The sequence below is a fragment of the Trachypithecus francoisi genome, unplaced genomic scaffold (assembly GCF_009764315.1).
Source record: "Trachypithecus francoisi isolate TF-2019V2 unplaced genomic scaffold, Tfra_2.0 Lachesis_group11, whole genome shotgun sequence".
Classification (NCBI taxonomy): domain Eukaryota; kingdom Metazoa; phylum Chordata; class Mammalia; order Primates; family Cercopithecidae; genus Trachypithecus; species Trachypithecus francoisi.
In genome coordinates, this window is record NW_022681456.1 from 22,767,312 (window position 1) to 22,786,288 (window position 18,977).

The following is an 18,977-nucleotide window of genomic DNA, read 5'->3' on the forward strand; positions in this document are numbered from 1 at the left end:
AGGGGACAAAACGGGCGAAGTGCTGTCTTTGGCATTTACGAGGATAGGGAGACAAGCACTAACAGTAAACTAAATACAAGAATCATAAGAACTAAGGGAAAAAGCGGGAGAGAAGGATAAGGCATGGGGCTGGAGTCGGGTGAATTGAAAACAGAATGACCGGAGGCGGCTTCACAGGAAAGGTGTTTTGTTTGTTTGTTTAAGATAGGGTCACACTCTCACCCAGGCTGGAGTGCAGCGGCACGATCTTGGCTCACCGCAACCTCCGCCTTCCTGGTTCAAGCGATTCTTCTGCCTCAGCTTCCCCGAGTAGCTGGGATGCTACCACGCCCAGCTAATATTTGTATTTTTAGTAGAGACGAGGTTTCACCATCCAGGCTGGTCTCGGACTCCTGACTTCATTCAGGTAATCCACCCGCCTCGGCCTCCCAAAGTGCTGGGATTACAGGCGTGAGCCACTATGCCCGGCCCTGAAAAGGTGAAATTTGAAAAAAACACAAAAGAGGTGATTGATCTCAGATTCTGGAACCGCAAGACCCATCTCCATTCTGCGCGCTCCCCAAGCTCCGCCACTCTCAGGGCCCCTGCCTAGTGCTCTGGCGCCCCCTTGCAGATCCAAGCGGCCGCTGCAACCAGAGGCGGAACTACAAGGCCGGAAGCTCACGTCATCACCCCGCCCCTTCCGTTTCGCTTCCGCCTACCCCGCCCGGGCTGCCAGACCGGAAGCGCTCCGCTCTACCTGGATTCTGCTCCTCTGGGTTGGAACCCGGGCGCTGCCAAGATGCCGGTGAGGGTTCGATCCATGGTGTGGGGAGACAGCGGGGATTTTGAAAAGCGGGGAGAAACCTTGTGTGTGCCGAGAGAAGCGGGCGGCGGAAGGCAGAGAGGAAGCGGGGGCCCGAGAAGAAGGGAGGCTAGGGGAGGGGACCGGTCGCTGAAGAATTGGGACGGCCCGGAGGTGCCAGTCGTGGGAGGCGGGGGCGCGGCAGGAGGGGGCCAGGGGGCCAGGGGTAGGGTGTGTGAGGAGGCCCTCTTCTCTCTCTCCGTCTACTCCTTCCGACTCCGGCAGGGTTCCCAAAGCCTCACTACAGCGCGAAGCCAAGGGTTGCGCTTTTTATTTTTCATATTTCAAGTCTAGGGTCTAGCTTCTCCTTTTTCTGTCAGGCCCACTTCCTCCTCCGCCCTGGGGGGCAGGCTCCCTCTGCTGTTTGTCATTTGTCAGAACCCACTTCCCGGCAGCGGCGGTCACCCCGGAGCCACCTGGGTATAGGGCCGTCACAGACTCGGTCGGCGCCAAAGATTTCCTTTTTCGTGTGCATCAGAATGGGAGTAAAAATCTATGACGTTCTGATTTTACTTAATTTCTGACAGGCAGTCTGTGGGCTAGATTTATCACCATCATGGTCTCCATTTTGCAGATTCGGGAAAAGGTGGTTCAGTTATTGTGTGATTGTTCACACTTTTTTTGTTTGTTTTTTGAGAGAGTCTCGTTGTATCGCCCAGACTGGAGTGCAGTGAGGCGATCTCGGTTCACTACAACCTCCGCCACCCTGGTTCAAGCAATCCTCGTGCCTCAGCCTCCTGGGTAGCTGGGATTACAGGCGCGCGCCACCACGCCCAGCTAATTTTTTGCATTTTAGTAGGGACGGAGTTTCACCATGTTGGCTGAGCTGGGCTGGTACTCCAGACCTCAGGTGATCCGCCCCCTCGGCCTCCCAAAGTGCTGGGATTATAGGCATGAGCCACCGCGCCCAGCCTGCTCACACGTTATTTTTAACAAACGTTACCGAGCACCTACTGCCTGCCAGGCTCTATTTACAGCAGCAAATAAGTTCAACAAATCCTTCATCTTAAAGAGTGTACGTTCAAATCGGGAGACGAAACAATAAAAGTGTAAACATAAAGGAGATACATACAGTAGTGTCAGGTAGTGACAAATGCTATAAAGAAGCTAGATGGATGGCCAGGCGCGGTGGCTCACGCCTGTAATCCTAGCACTTTGGGAGGCCTAGGCGGATGGATCACGAGGTCAGGAGTTCAAGACCAGCCTGGCCAACATGGTGAAACCCCATCTCTACTAAAAATAAAAAAATTAACTCGGCGTGGTGGCGCGTGCCTGTAATCCCAGCTACTTGGGAGGGTGAGGCAGGAGAATCGCTTGAACCCAGGAGGTGGAGGTTGCAGTGAGCCGAGACTGCGCCACTGCACTCCAGCCTGGCCACAGAGTGAGATTCCGTTCCCCCCCACTCCATAAAAAAGAAACTAGATGGGTAACAAGACAGTTTGGTGAGAGGGAAGGCAGAGGATGCTTTAGATAAAGTATACCTGTGATGAAAAGGAGCAAGCCATAGTTGCAAATACATATATATATATATATATATTTTTTTTTTTTTTTTTGAGACAGGGTTGCACCCTGTCTCTGAGACTGCAGTGCAGTGACACAAACTTGGCTCAGGTGATCCTCCCACCTCAGCCTCCTGAGCAGCTGGGACTACAGGTGTACGCCACTACACCCAGCTAAGTTTTTGTATTTTCAGTAGAGACAGGGTCTCACCATGTTGCCCAGGCTGGTCTCAAACTTCTGGGCTCAAGCAGTCCTCCTGCCTCAACCTCCCTAAGTGTTGGGATTACAGGCGTGAGCCACCTTATTCAGCCTCACAAATACATATTTTATGAATACCGTAATTACCATTTGACTCCTGAGCTCTGGGGTACACACTTTATAAATTATCCCATCTAATCCTCATAATGACCCTGTGAAGTAGGTACCATGATTCCTGTTTTACAAAAGAGGAAACGGAACCGCAGAGAAGTTAATTTGGACAAAGTTGCCTACTAATGGTAAAACCAGATTTTAAGCCAGGACTCTAGGCTGGGTACAGTGGCTTATGCCTATAATCCCAATACTTTAGGAGGCCAAGATGGGAGGATCGCTTGAGCCCAGGAGTTTGAGACCAACCTGGGCAACATAATGAGACCCTGCGCTACAAAGATAAGAATAAATTAGCTGAATGTGGTAGTGCATCTCCTCCCAGCCTCTCAAGAGGCTGAGGTGGGAGGATCACCTGGAGCCAGGAGTTTGAGGCTACAGTGAACTGTGATCATGCCACTGTATTCCAGCCTGGGTGAGAGGAGACTCTGTCTCCAAAAAAAAGGACTCTAAAGCCCTGTACTGGCTCCAGTTGCACATAGAGCACCCTGGATTCACCCTGGGTTGGTTGGTTGGTTGGTTTGAGATGGAGTCTCGCTCTGTTACCAGGCTAGAGCGCAGTGGCGCCATCTCGGCTCACTGCAACCTCTGCCTCCTGTGTTCAGGTAATTCTCGTGCCTCAGCCTCCCAAGTAGCTGGGAATACAGGCATGTGCTACCACACCCAGCTAATTTTTGTATTTTTAGTAGAGATGAGGTTTCACCATGTTGGTCAGGATGGTCTCTATCTTTTGGCCTTGTGATCTGTCAGCCTCGGCCTCCCAAAGTGTTTGGATTACAGGCGTGAGCCACCGTGCCCGTCCCATCCTGTGATTATTTTTTGTCTGCCTTCTCTACTCTTCAAGGACCAGGACTGTACTACTTTGTATATTACTATATCACAGTGTCTTGCACATAGAAGGTGCTTAGCAATCATTTGATGAGTGAATGAATATATGAATGGGACCCATGTTGTCTTATAAAAAGCCAGGCATCTTGTAAAAGGCAGAACTAAGAATCAGCATACAGAATGCTCTCATAAATGTGATTTTTTTCTTCCTTCCTTTAACTCACACCTACCCACTGAAGGGAATATATATCTTCTCATTTTACAGATTTGGAAACAAGCTAAGAGAAGAAGAATGATGCCTTGGTCAAAAGCATAACTCTAGGAAGTGGCAGAGCTGAAAAGATAGTGCTTGGGTCTTGGTTTAGCTGGGGGCTGGGTACCCTGATTTGTATGATGTTTGCCTTTCTGTGGTGGAAATACTTTCACCAGATACCAATGTGATGTCACCAAACATAGAATTGGAAGAGATGCACAGCAGCACCCCATTATTTAGTATTTCGTAATTATAACTTTAAGAACATGACAATAGGAAAATGTAATTTTTAAAAATTAGGTTATTGCCGGGCGCGGTGGCTCATGCCTGTAATCTCAGCACTTTGGGAGGCTGAGGTGGGCGGATCATGGGGTCAGGGGTTTGAGACCAGCCTGACCAACATGGTGAAACCCTGTCTCTACTAAAAATACAAAAATTAGCTGGGCATGGTGGCTCACACCTCTAATCCTAGCTACTCAAGAGGCTGGGGCGGGAGAATCGCTTGAACCTAGGAGGCGGAGGTTTCAGTGAACAGATATCGTGCCACTGCACTCCAGCCTGGGTGACAGGGCGAGACTCCGTCTCAAAAAAAAAATAAAAAATTTAAAAATTTAGGAAGTAGGCCAAGTGCAGTGCAGTGGCTCACGCCTGTAATCCCAACACTTTGGGAGGCCGAGGCGGGCGGATCACCTGAGGCCGGGAGTTCGACACCAGCCTGGCCAAAATGGAGAAACCCCGTCTCTACCAAAACTACAAAATTAGCTGGGCGTGGTGGCACATCCCTGTAATCACAGCTACTCAGGAGGCTGAGGCAGGAGAATCGCTTGAATCCGGGAGGCGGAGGTTGCAGTGGGCCAAGGTCACGTCATTGCATTCCAACCTGTGCAACAAGAGCGAAACTCCGTCTCAAAAAAAAAATGTAGGAAGTAGCCGGGTGAGGTGGCTCACGCCTGTAGTCCCAGCCCTTTGGGAGGCCAAGGCAGGCGTATCACTTGAGCTTAGGAGTTCGAGACCATCTTAGGCAACATGGTGAGACTCCTTCTCAAAAAAAAAAAAAGAAGTGATGAATATTTAAGCATCATTGGTTTTAACATCATTTACTTTTTTTTTTTTTTGAGACAGAGTCTCACTCTGTTGCCCAGGCTGGAGTGCAGTGGGATGATCTTGGTTCACTGCAACCTTCGCCTCCTGGGTTCGAGTGATTCTCTAGCTTAGCCTCCCAAGTAACTGGGACTACAGGCGCACACTGCCACGCCCGGCTAATTTTTTGTATTTTAGTAGAGATGGGGTTTCACTGTGTTGCCCAGGCTGGTCGCGAACTCCTGACCTCAGGCAATCCGCCTGCCTCAGCCTCCCAAAGTGCTGGGATTACAGGCATGAGCCACTGCACCGGCCAACATCATTTACTTAATTGTAAGTTTATATAATTTGATTTTTGAGAACTGCTGTGTTTAACAACCAGCTTGAAAAATGCCTCATAATTTAACAGTTGGTTTTCTTGAGTCAGAAAGAACCAGCTCTAGCACCTCAATGCTGCTATCCCTTCTCCCTACCCTGATTAATCTTAGGTGGGTTACTCTCTTTTTCCTTTAAGGAAAGGTTGTTTGCCACAATGACATTTGCTCTCTTTCTGCTTCTGTGTTCTTCCTGGGCTTGCCATTACAGGCTTACCACTCTTCTCTCATGGATCCTGACACCAAACTCATCGGAAACATGGCACTCTTACCTATCAGAAGTCAATTCAAAGGACCTGCACCCAGAGAGAGTAAGTCTAAACCCATTATTTTCAAATTTTGGTGTGAAATGCCTAATAGTCTTTAAAATGATAAAATCAGGGAAATTCTTAGCTCAGTCTTCTCTCTCAAATTGCCCTTGTACTTTGGTAGATATTGTGGTCTAGACCTTTCAAGATAGTGGTTATATGTTGCATTTAATAGGAAATTATATTATTTCTTCTGACTTCTCCAGGAAACTCTTTTAAGAAAATGGAGGGGCCGGGCGCGGTGGCTCAAGCCTGTAATCCCAGCACTTTGGGAGGCCGAGACGGGCGGATCACAAGGTCAGAAGATCGAGACCATCCTGGCTAACACGGTGAAACCCCGTCTCTATTAAAAATACAAAAAACTAGCCGGGCGAGGTGGCGGCACCTGTAGTCCCAGCTACTCGGGAGGCTGAGGCAGGAGAATGGCGTGAACCCGGGAGGCGGAGCTTGCAGTGAGCTGAGATCTGGCCACTGCACTCCAGCCTGGGCGACAGAGCGAGACTCCGTCTCAAAAAAAAAAAAAAAAAAAATGGAGGAAATGTGCTTAATTCTGGACACTGTTTATCAGTTCTTTCAAACAAATCTAATGCTGTTACATCTAGAATGCCACATGCCCATCCTTTCTGTTATCAACCTGGAAGAAAACAACAAATATTTTGACCTCTTCCCCGTCTAAATCTACTTCCTTTATTCATTCTTCAAGATCTTCATTTTTAGCAATACCTCAATCTTAAATCTGAAGTATACTATGTAACATTACTTATGTCTGTTCCTACTTTTCTGAGTTTTATTTCAGAAAGCCACAATATTTTTCAGACACTGTCTGAGACTCTTCTGATGCTTTCTGAGATGTTCTCCCAACGGTATTATTGTATTATATTAGACATGGTTTCCCTGTACCCTGCAGGGGTCTGAACTGAATTCCATTCATGGTTTCCAAGACCATTATTATAATTACCAATTTGGTACTGATCCAATTCCCATTTCTCTGCCAGACTGTTTTACTTGACCTTTTTTTTAACCTAATTTTGTTTTCAACACCATTTGAAAGCTCAGTAAACTTTATACATATGGTGAGTCACCACAGTCTCTACTTGATTCTGAGGAAAAGGAACAAGGAAGAAGACAGCCTGAGAAAGAAGAAAAATAACATAAAAGAAAATCACAGGCCAGGCGCGGTGGCTCAAGCCTGTAATCCCAGCACTTTGGGAGGCCGAGACGGGCGGATCGCGAGGTCAGGAGATCGAGACCATCCTGGCTAACACGGTGAAACCCCGTCTCTATTAAAAATACAAAAAACTAGCCGGGCGAGGTGGCGGCACCTGTAGTCCCAGCTACTCGGGAGGCTGAGGCAGGAGAATGGCGTGAACCCGGGAGGCGGAGCTTGCAGTGAGCTGAGATCTGGCCACTGCACTCCAGCCTGGGCGACAGAGCGAGACTCCGTCTCAAAAAAAAAAAAAAAAAAAAAATGGAGGAAATGTGCTTAATTCTGGACACTGTTTATCAGTTCTTTCAAACAAATCTAATGCTGTTACATCTAGAATGCCACATGCCCATCCTTTCTGTTATCAACCTGGAAGAAAACAACAAATATTTTGACCTCTTCCCCGTCTAAATCTACTTCCTTTATTCATTCTTCAAGATCTTCATTTTTAGCAATACCTCAATCTTAAATCTGAAGTATACTATGTAACATTACTTATGTCTGTTCCTACTTTTCTGAGTTTTATTTCAGAAAGCCACAATATTTTTCAGACACTGTCTGAGACTCTTCTGATGCTTTCTGAGATGTTCTCCCAACGGTATTATTTGTATTATATTAGACATGGTTTCCCTGTACCCTGCAGGGGTCTGAACTGAATTCCATTCATGGTTTCCAAGACCATTATTATAATTACCAATTTGGTACTGATCCAATTCCCATTTCTCTGCCAGACTGTTTTACTTGACCTTTTTTTTAACCTAATTTTGTTTTCAACACCATTTGAAAGCTCAGTAAACTTTATACATATGGTGAGTCACCACAGTCTCTACTTGATTCTGAGGAAAAGGAACAAGGAAGAAGACAGCCTGAGAAAGAAGAAAAATAACATAAAAGAAAATCACAGGCCAGGCGCGGTGGCTCAAGCCTGTAATCCCAGCACTTTGGGAGGCCGAGACGGGCGGATCGCGAGGTCAGGAGATCGAGACCATCCTGGCTAACACGGTGAAACCCCGTCTCTACTAAAAATACAAAAACTAGCCGGGCGAGATGGCGGGCGCCTGTAGTCCCAGCTACTCGGGAGGCTGAGGCAGGAGAATGGCGTAAACCCGGGAGGCGGAGCTTGCAGTGAGCTGAGATCCGGCCACTGCACTCCAGTCCGGGCAACAGAGCGAGACTCCGCCTCAAAAAAAAAAAAAAAAAGAAAATCACAGGGCTAGGCGCTGTGGCTCACACTTGTAATCCCAGAACTTTGGGAGGCCAGGGCAAGTGGATCACTTAAGGTCAGGAGTTCGAGACCAGCCTGGCAAACATGGCAAAACCCCATCTCTACTAAAAATACAAAAATTAGCTAGGCATGGTGGTGGGCACCTGTGATCCCAGCTACTCAGGAGGCTGAGACAGGAGAATTGCTTGAACATAGTGGGTGGAGGTTGCAGTGAGCCAAGATTGCACCACTGCACTCCAGCCTGGGCGACAGAGTGAGACTCCATCTCAAAAAAAAACAAAAATTACACTGCAAAGGCCAGGCGTGGTGGCTCACACCTCTAATCCCAGCACTTTGAGAGGTCGAAGTGGGTGGATCACCTGAGTTCAGGAGTTTGAGACCAGCCTGAACAACATGGAGAAACTGTCTCTACTAAAAATACAAAAATTAGCTGACTGTGGTGGCAGGTCCCAGCTACACGGGAGGCTGAGGCAGGAGAATCGCTTGAACTCAGGAGGCGGAGGTTGCAGTGGGCCTAGATCGTGCCATGGCACTCCAGCCTGGGCGACAAAGTGAGACTCTATCTCAAAAAAAAACAGGGCCGGGTGCAGTGGCTTATGCCTGTAATCCCAGCACTTTGGGAGGCCGAGACAGGTGGATCATGAGGTCAGGAGATCGAGACCATCCTGGCTAACACAGTGAAACCCTGTCTCTACTAAAAATACAAAAAATTAGGCAGGCATAGTGGCGGGTGCCTGTAGTCCCAGCTACTCAGGAGGCTGAGGCAGGAGAATGGCCTGAACCCGGGAGGTGGAGCTTGCAGTGAGCCGAGATTGCATCACTGCACTCCAGTCTGGGTAACAGAGCGAGACTCCATCTCAAAAAAAAAAAAAAAATAGATTGCTAGGAACACAAGTCTAGAGTTAGAATTCTGTTGAAATTCTTCCACAGGGCAGTGAGCTGGGATGAAGACAACTTAATTGCAGAGTATGAAAGCTTCAGGATTACTTTGCATTTCTGCTGTGTGAGAATGTTAACAGTCATAGACCAGAAGTATAAATAACTGTCTCAGCACTGCTGAAACCAGCTGCCAGATATCAAGACCCAAGGATTTTGACCTTTTTAAAATAAAAAGAAGGAAAACAAAAAATTGCCAAAGAAATTATGTCATGAGATCTTTTTTTGTCAAGACAGTATTTCTGGTTTTTGTCCATCTAGAGCTACCTACAACAGCTTGTACAAGTATATTTTAAGTCATAGTTTTCATAAAAAGAAAGATGCGTATCTGAACCCCAACGTGTTCTAAATAATTGAGTTTTTTTCCTGAAACTATAATGTGTAAATTCAAATAAAATTATATTGAATACTTTTTATTTTATTTTTTTTATTTGTGTATTATTTTTATTTTTATTTTTTTGAGACAGAGTCTCGCTCTGTCACCCAGGCTTGATTGAGTTCAGTGGCATGATCTTGGCTCACTGCAGCCTCTGCCTCCTGGGTTCAAGCAGTTCTCCTGCCTCAGCCCCCGAGTAGTTGGGATTACAGGCACGTACCACCATGCCTGGCTAGTTTTTGTATTTTTAGTAGAGACAGGGTTTCTCCATGTTGGCCAGGCTGGTCTCAAACTCCTGACCTCAGGAAATCCATCCGTCTCGGCCTCCCAAAGTGCTGGGACTACAGGCGTGAGCCACTGCGCCCGGCCGAATACTTTTTATTTTTAGGAAACAGTTAACGTTAGTCTGTGTCTCAGTGTTTTTTTATAAATGCATTTAGAGACGTCATGAATAATGTTCACCAAATGCTAATGGTAGTTATTTTGGGGGACGTGGGAATTAAGGTGACAATTTAAAAAAAATTTTTTTGGCCTGGTACTGTGGCTTATGCCTATAATCGTAGCTACTCAGGAGGCAGGAGGATCACTTGAGGCCAGGAGTTTGAGACCAGCCTAGGCAATATAGTGAGACTGCATCTCTAAAAAAAAAAATTTTTTTTTTTTTTTTGAGACGGAGTTTCAATCTTGTCTCCCAGGCTGGAGTGCAATGCTGCAATCTTGGCTCACTGCAACCTCCACCCGCAGGTCCAAGCAATTCTCCTGCCTCAGCCTCCCAAGTAGCTGGGATTACAGGTGGCCGCCACCACGCTCCACTAAATTTTTGTATTTTTAGTAGAGGCAGGGTTTCACCATGTTGACCAGGCTGCTGACCTCAGGTGATCCACCCGCATCGGCCTCCCAAAGTGTTGGGATTACAGGCGTGAGCCACCATGCCCAGCCATCTCTAAAAAACGTTAAAGAAAAAAATTGGCCAGTCCTCATGGTGCATGCCTATAGTCCCAGCTACCTGGGAAGCTGAAATGGGAGGATCGCTTGAGCTCAGGAGTTCAAGTCTGTGGTGAGCTATAATTTTATCACTGCACTCCAGCCTGGGTAACAGAGCAAGACCTCTCTCTAAAAAAGAAAACTGTAGTGATTGAATTTCATTTTCTTTTTTTTTTTTTTTTTTTTTTTTTTGAGATGGAGTCTCGCTCTGTCGCCCAGGCTGGAGTGCAGTGGCCAGATCTCAGCTCACTGCAAGCTCCGCCTCCTGGGTTTACGCCATTCTCCTGCCTCAGCCTCCCGAGTAGCTGGGACTACAGGCGCCCGCCATCTCGCCCGGCTAATTTTTTGTATTTTTTTAGTAGAGACGGGGTTTCACCCTGTTAGCCAGGATGGTCTTGATCTCCTGACCTCGTGATCTGCCCGTCTCGGCCTCCCAAAGTGCTGGGATTACAGGCTTGAGCCACCGCGCCCGGCCTGAATTTCATTTTCTAATGAGCATGTGTAACTTTTACAAAAACAATAAAGCTGTAAAAATAAACCGTGTACTACTTTTCTATAAATATTTTCTAAAAACCCGGGCGTGGTGGCTCATGCCTGTAATCCCAGCATTTTGGGAGGCCGGGGTGAGCGGATCACGAGGTCAGGAGATCAAGACCATCCTGGCTAACACGGTGAAACGCCATCTCTACTAAAAATACAAAAAATTAGCCGGGCGTGGTGGCAGGCGCCTGTAGTCCCAGCTACTCGGGAGACTGAGGCAGGAGAATGGTGTGAACCTGGGAGGCAGAGCTTGCAGTGAGGCGAGATTGCGCCACTGCACTCCAGCCTGGGTGACAGAGCAAGACTCTGTATCAAAAAATAAATAAATAAGAAAATAAATATTTTCTAAAAACTTTATATTCCAATAGGATCATTTTATTTTATTCAACTCCACAACTGTTGACAGTTGTATGTGTTTTCCCTTTATGGCTTTGATAGGTGTTATGTTTTATATTTGGCTAATGTTCTCTGTGCTCCTTCCCTTGTGTCCTGCTTAGCAAAAGATACAGATATTGTGGATGAAGCCATCTATTACTTCAAGGCCAATGTCTTCTTCAAAAACTATGAAATTAAGGTAAATTACAGAGCTTTTAATATTTAACTTAGTTTTCTCATAGGGATAATACCAATCTTGCTATCCAAGGTTGCTATCCAAGTGTCTCATAGGGATAATACCAACCTTGCTGTGAGGAGAAAATAAAATGAAATCAGCATGTAATTTTTAAAATTGAGAATAGTGCTTAATTTAAGTTAGCTTTTGTATAAATATTAGTTTCTTTTTTTTCCTTCAAATTCTATATTGGGGTTGGCAAACTCTAACCTGAGGGCCACATTTGGCCCACTACCCCTTTTTGTAAATAAATCTTTATTGGTACACAGCCACAACCATTTGTTTCTATATTATCTGTAGTTACTTTCACACCAAAACAGCAGAATTGAGTAGTTGTGACAAAGACTGTATGGCCCACAAAGCCTAAAAATACTGCCTGCCTTTTACAGAGAAAGTTTGCCAACCCTTTGCTAGAAATACCTTTATTCAACATTAGTTAAGCAGCACCTACTATGTGCCAGCCCTGTGTTTTGTTTTGTTTTGAGACAGGGTCTTGCTCTGTCGCCCAGGCTAGAGTGCAGTGGCACAATCACAGTTCACTATACCCTCAACCTCCTGGGCTCAGGCAGTCCTTCTGCCTCAGTCTCCCAGGTAGCTGGAACTACAGGCACGTGCCACCATGCCTGGCTAATTTTTTGTAGAGACACGGTTTCACCATGTTGCCCAGGCTTACCTTGAACTCCTCAGCTCAAGCAGTCTGCCCATCTCGCCCTCCCAAATTGCTGGGATTACAGGCATGGGCCACCACAACTAGCTAAACCCTGTGTTTTTGTTTAGGAATAAATCCACAACCAAGAAGTCCTATGTGCTGTGTTATTTTTTATGTACTTCTGTGTCCTGGACCTGAGATAGAGAAATGAAGACACTTGAATGACCTTAAATCTTCCTTGAACCACTCTCTCCCCTTCTGTTCTTAGTTCCTGTGAGGAGGATGGTCAGGGGAAGGTAAAAGCAGGAGACCAAAAAGGAGATGGGAAAATGAAAACCAGAAATGTTCTCTGCAAACCTGCTGTGAGAAAGTGACAAGGAATATCAGCAAATTTCCTTGATGGTATTCTAAAATATGGAATTTCTTTTTTTTTTGAGACTGAGTCTTGCTGTCACCCAGGCTGGAGTGCAGTGCCGTGATCTCGGCTCACTGAAACCTCCGCCTCCCAGGTTCAAGCGATTCTCCTGCCTCAACCTCCCAGAGTAGCTGGAACTACAGGCACGTGGCACCACACCCGGCTAATTTTTTGTATTTTTAGTAGAGATGGGGTTTCACCGTGTTAGGCAGAATGGTCTCGATACCCTGACCTCATGATCCGCCCACCTCAGCCTCCCAGCGTGCTGGGATTACAGGCATTGAGCCACCACTACCGGCCCTAAAATACGGAATTTCAACCCCTCCTTGCCAAACTCTGAACTTCTGGAATCAAATAGGGTGTGAATTATTTAATTGTAGACTCTTGGTGTACAAATTGTAGTCTAAACATTCTGTGATGGTAACAGAATGTTTTCTATATCTAATGTGTGGGTTGTTTGTAATAGTTATAAATGTTATAATTCTCTGGGCATATCACTTGAGTCCAGGAGTTCGAGACTGGCCTGGGCAACATGGCAAACTCCCATCTCTACAAAAAATACAAAAATTAGTGCATGGTGGCTCACGCCTGTAATCCCAACACTTGGGAGGCTGAGGCGGGTGGATCACATGATGCCAGGAGTTTGAGACCAGCCCAGCAAACAAGGTGAAGCCCCATCTCTACCAAAAATACAAAAATTAGCCAGGTGTAGTAGTGCATGCCTGTAATCCCAGCTACTCGGGAGGCTGAAGCACAAGAATTGCTTGAACCCAGGAGGTGATGGTTGCAGTGAGCCGAGATCACACTGCACTCAGCCTGGGCGACAGAGCAAGACTGTCTCAAAACAATAATAATAATAATAATTCAGCTACATTTCATTCATTCCCAGATACTATATTGTCTTAAAAATAGGAAAATGTGGCTGGGCACAGTGCCTCTGCCTGTAATTTGGGAGGCAGAGGCGGGTGGATCACCTGAGGTCGGGAGCTGAAGACCAGCCGGACCAACATGGAGAAACCCCGTCTCTACTGAAAATACAAAATTAGCCGGCCATGGTGGCACGTGCCTATAATCCCAGCTACTCGGGAGGCTGAGGCAGGAGAATCGTTTGAACCCAGGAGGCAGAGGTTGTGGTGAGCCGATATCACGCCATTGCACTCCAGCCTGGGCAGTAAGAGCAAAACTCTGTCTCAAAAAAAAAAATAGGGAAATGATGTGGTTTGGGGGTAATTTTTTTGTTTGTTTGTTTTTGTTTTGAGACAGAGTCTCACTCTGTCACCAGGCTGGAGTGCAATGGCGCGATCTTGGCTCACTGCAACCCTCGACTCCCGGGTTCAAGTGATTCTCGTGCCTCAGCCTCCCGAGTAGCTGGGATTACAGGCACACACCACCACGCCAAATACAAAATTTTTGTATTTTTTTAGTAGAGATAGCGTCTCACCATGTTGGTCAGGATGGTCTCGATCTCCTGAGCTAATGATCCACCCGCCTTGGCCTTACAAAGTGCTAGGATTACAGGCGTGGGCCACCACACCCAGCCTTTTTTTTTTTTTTAATTTGAGACAGAGTCTTGCTCTGTTGCCCAGGCTAGAGTGCAGTGGTACAGTCTTGACTCATTGCAACCTCTGCCTCCTGGGTTCAAGCGATTCTCTGGCCTCAGCCTCCCTAGCAGCTGGAATTACAGACACATGCCACCATGCCTGGCTAATTTTTGTAGTTTTAGTAGAGACGGGGGTTTCACCATGTTGGCCAGGCTGGTATCGAACTCGTGACCTCAAGTGATCTGCCCGCCTTGGCCTCCCAAAGTGCTGGGATTACAGGTGTGAGCCACTGCCCTTGGACTGGGGCCAGTTTTTTTACTATAAATTGTTTTTTTTTTTTTATTGTTTTTGAGACAGGTTCTCACTCTGTCACCCAGGCTGGAGTGCAGTGGCACCATCACAGCTCACTGCAACTTTGACCTCTCGGGTTTAGGTGATCCCCTCACCTCAGCCTCTGAGTAGCTGAGACTACAGGTGTGCGCCATCATGCCCAGCTACTTTTTGTATTTTTTGTAGAGATGGTGTTTGCCCAGGCTGGTCTCAAATTCCTGGGCTCAAGCGATCCACCCACCTCAGCCTCCCAAAGTGCTGGGATTACAGGTGTAAGCCACTGCACTTGGCCTAAATTTGTGTAAAATTTGACCCAAAGTCCATGCCACATTTGATCAACTTTCATTTGTCTTCTCCACATTTTCTTTTTTTTTTTTTTTTTTTTTTTTTTTTTTTGAGACGGAGTCTCGCGCTGCCACCCAGGCTGGAGTGCTGTGGCCGGATCTCAGCTCACTGCAAGCTCCGCCTCCCGGGTTCACGCCATTCTCCTGCCTCAGCCTCCCGAGTAGCTGGGACTACAGGCGCCGCCACCTCGCCCGGCTAGTTTTTTGTAGTTTTAGTAGAGACGGGGTTTCACCGTGTTAGTCAGGATGGTCTCGATCTCCTGACCTCGTGATCCGCCCGTCTCGGCCTCCCAAAGTGCTAGGATTACAGGCTTGAGCCACCGCGCCCGGCCCACATTTTCTTTTTGGTTAAGTCAAGACATTGACATTATGGAGTTCTTTGGGAGCAAGTCAAATGTGAAATAGTTGCTTCCTCTTTTAGAGTAATAAATATTTCTGTTCTCAGCAGAGACCCTGAAGTGAAAGGGTTTTTAAAAATTAGCCAACCATATGGAGCAGCTCAGGCTTTCCAGGCAGCCTTGTTACTTCTCCTTCCTACACAGTGAAGGGCTGTTGACACAGATCCTTGGGAACCCTGGGGCAAGGGGAGCCAAGAAAAACAAGAGAGAGCAGCCACTCAGCCAAGCGTAGTGGCTCATGCCTGTAATCCCAGCACTTTGGGAGGCTGAGGTGGGCAGATCACTTGAGGTCAGGAGTTTGAGACCATCCTGGCCAACATGATGAAACCCTGTCTCTCCTAAAACTAGAAAAATTAGCCAGGCATGGTGGCGGGCACCTGTAATCCCAGCTACTTAGGAGGCTGAAGCAGGAAAATTGCTTGAACCTGGGAGGTGGAGGTTGCAGTGAGCCGAGATTGTCCCACTGCACTCCAGCCTGGACAATAGAGCAAGACTCCGTCTCAAAAAAAAAAACAAAAGAGGCCGGGCGCGGTGGCTCAAGCCTGTAATCCCAGCACTTTGGGAGGCCGAGACGGGCGGATCACAAGGTCAGGAGATCGAGATCATCCTGGCTAACACGGTGAAACCCCGTCTCTACTAAAAATACAAAAACTAGCCGGGCGAGGTGGCGGGCGCCTGTAGTCCCAGCTACTAGGGAGGCTGAGGCAGGAGAATGGCGTAAACCCGGGAGGCGGAGCTTGCAGTGAGCTGAGATCCGCCACTGCACTCCAGTCCGGGCGACAGAGCGAGACTCCGCCTCAAAAAAAAAAAAAAAAAGGCCGGGCGCGGTGGCTCAAGCTGTAATCCCAGCACTTTGGGAGGCCGAGACGGGCGGATCACGAGGTCAGGAGATCGAGACCATCCTGGCTAACACGGTGAAACCCGTCTCTACTAAAAATACAAAAACTAGCCGGGCGAGGTGGCGGGCGCCTATAGTCCCAGCTACTCCGGAGGCTGAGGCAGGAGAATGGCGTAAACCCGGGAGGCGGAGCTTGCAGTGAGCTGAGATCCGGCCACTGCACTCCAGTCCGGGCGACAGAGCGAGACTCCGCCTCAAAAAAAAAAAAAAAAAAAAAAAAAAAAAAAAAAAAGAACAAAAAAGAGCAGCCGCACAGCTCAGAGTGGGGCTTGTGCCTTCCTCCCAGGGACAAATGGAAAAGGAGACTGTGCATTTGGAGAATGGAAGTTTTGATGTGATAGTGGCTGTCCTACCACTGCATCCAGTAGATAATCAGAAGACAAAGATGGAATTCATTCATTGCATATCATTGTTATGTTTTGATAACTGTTTTTAAGTCTTCTTTTTCTCCCTGTAGAATGAAGCTGATAGGACCTTAATATATATAACTCTCTACATTTCTGAATGTCTGAAGAAACTCCAAAAGGTAATTAAACTTGGATGATTGTATATCAGGAAAACAAATTGCTGAGAGGCATTTACCCTCCCAGTCATCTGGGATTTGTTGAGACTTTAAAGACAAGTAGAAAATATTTCCTCTGACTTACAGCATGGACTTAAGAGAAAAATTTGAATTTAGTTCTCTGAACTTGTATAATTGACTGACACAAAGATAAAAGTAGTGGTGTTTTAAGCCTTTACATATATTTTCTCAAGACAGAAATCTTGACAGAGGAATTCCTTTTAATCCCTTGGCTCAAGGGTTCTTAACCTGAGGTCCAAGGATGGAATTCTTTTCCCTGTAAAATATATGTGTGTGTGTGTGTGTGTGTGTATATATATATGTTTTTTTTTTTTTTCAGTGCAATTCCAAAAGCCAAGGTGAGAAAGAAATGTATACATTGGGAATCACTAATTTTCCCATTCCTGGAGAGCCTGGTTTTCCACTTAACGCAATTTATGCCAAACCTGCAAACAAACAGGAAGATGGTAAGAACAGGTCTCTATCCTCTCTCTATGGCACAAGATTTTCTCCATTTGACTTCCTACCACCCCTCCTTTTCTTGCCTTGATTCGTATACAGATTGAGAGTGAAATCATAGGAAGTACATTATCTTATTAGTCACTCTCACAAACAATTCTTGGCAACAAGGATGACATGCAGAAAATCTTTTGAACAAAAACAAATGTAGTTATAAAACTATTTGGACTGTCATTTCTATTTCATATCCTGTTCGAATGTATAAAAATGTATTACCACAGTGAGCATCCAAACCTGCAACCAGTACATTTGGGATGTATTTGCAAATACAGTTTTTTAAAATTGTTCTGTTTTAGAAGTGATGAGAGCCTATTTACAACAGCTAAGGCAAGAGACTGGACTGAGACTTTGTGAGAAAGTTTTCGACCCTCAGAATGATAAACCTAGCAAGGTAAGACCCTCTTCTTGCCTGCTTAATTGGTAAATCACCTTTTATCCAATAGCCACCATTGAACACACTAAGGTCTTCCATTGCAATAATATTTTTAATTTCTGCATTGCAGTGTTGCTTAACTTCCGGTATGTGTCTAGTATGTAATATGAGTTCACTGAATCACACTAAATAATGAATTGCAGGCCAGGCGCAGTGGCTCACGCCTGTAATCCCAACACTTTGGGAGGACGAGGCAGTGGATCACTTGAGGTCAAGAGTTCGAGACTAGCCTGGCCAACATGGTGAAACCCCATCTCTACTAAAAATACAAAAAATTAGCCAGGCATGATGGTGCATGCCTGTCATCCCAGCTATTCGGGAGGCTGAGACAAGAGAGTCGCTTGAACCCAGGAAGTGGAGGTTGCAGTGAGCCAAGATCATGCCATTGCACTCCAGCCTGAATGACAGAGTGAGACTTTGTCTAAAAAGAGTTTATGGCCAGGCGCGGTGGCTCACGCCTGTAATCCCAGCACTTTGGGAGGCCGAGGCAGGCGGATCACGAGGTCAGGAGATCAAGACCATCCTGGCTAACACAGTGAAACCCCGTCTCTACTAAAAAATACAAAAAATTAGCCAGGCATGGTGGCGGGCGCCTGTAGTCCCAGCTACTGGGGAGGCTGAGGCAGGATAATGACATGAACCCAGGAGGCAGAGCTTGCAGTGAGCCAAGATCGCACCACTGCCCTCCAGCCTGGGCAACAGAGCGAGACTCCATCTCAAAAAAAAAAAAAAGTTTATAAGAGATTTCAGACTGATGTGAAATTTTATTATTAAATAAATGTGAATTCTATTGTAATTTGACCCCCACTATTCATTCTGTGTTGTCCCCTCTTGTTAGTGGTGGACTTGCTTTGTGAAGAGACAGTTCATGAACAAGAGTCTTTCAGGACCTGGACAGTGAAGGGAACCCGGGCAGCCACCGTCTCCAGAGCCCTGGGCAGCATTTTCCAGCGAGATGTACACAATCTTTTGCCTTTACTTCGTAAAGTTTTATACAGAAGAGAGAAGAGCATGTCTTTACTTGAAAAACTCTTGATCAGTAATTTGGGTGGGATACAAGAAAGTGGGTTATCAAGGGTGATTTGAAGTTTTCTGCAGCATTAAGCTGGCGCTTAATAAGTCATAATAAATAAATTTCTAACATTCCATGTAAGAAAAACTTTATTGCCTGTCTTTGACATTCACTTACAATTTGTTTTAAGATAAAATTCACATTCCATAGTAGCCTTTTAAAGTGTACAATTCACTTTTTTTAGTATACACATGAAGTTTTGCAACCATCACCACTAAATCCAGAGCATTTTCATCACCCCAGTGTAATGAACCTGCACACTTTAGCAGCCACCCCACCCCACATTCCTCCCCAAGCCTCTGTCCTTCCCACTCTCCTCCCAGTATTAATCTACTTTCTGTCTCTATGAATTTGCTTATTCTGGATAATTCATGTAAATTGAATTTTT

At 46.3% G+C, this 18,977-nt stretch overlaps 1 protein-coding gene across 1 annotated transcript; it reads left to right on the forward strand.

Annotated features, from left to right (window-relative positions):
- The first annotated feature begins 638 nt into the window (after positions 1-638).
- ARPC3 (actin related protein 2/3 complex subunit 3) lies at positions 639-18,676 on the forward strand. Its single transcript, XM_033220640.1, has 7 exons — positions 639-787; positions 5,457-5,556; positions 11,316-11,392; positions 16,461-16,529; positions 16,906-17,032; positions 17,381-17,475; positions 18,356-18,676. Exons 1-7 carry the CDS (start codon positions 782-784, stop codon positions 18,416-18,418), a joined length of 537 nt encoding a protein of 178 aa, XP_033076531.1. The 5' UTR covers positions 639-781; the 3' UTR covers positions 18,419-18,676.
- Positions 18,677-18,977: the final 301 nt, after the last annotated feature.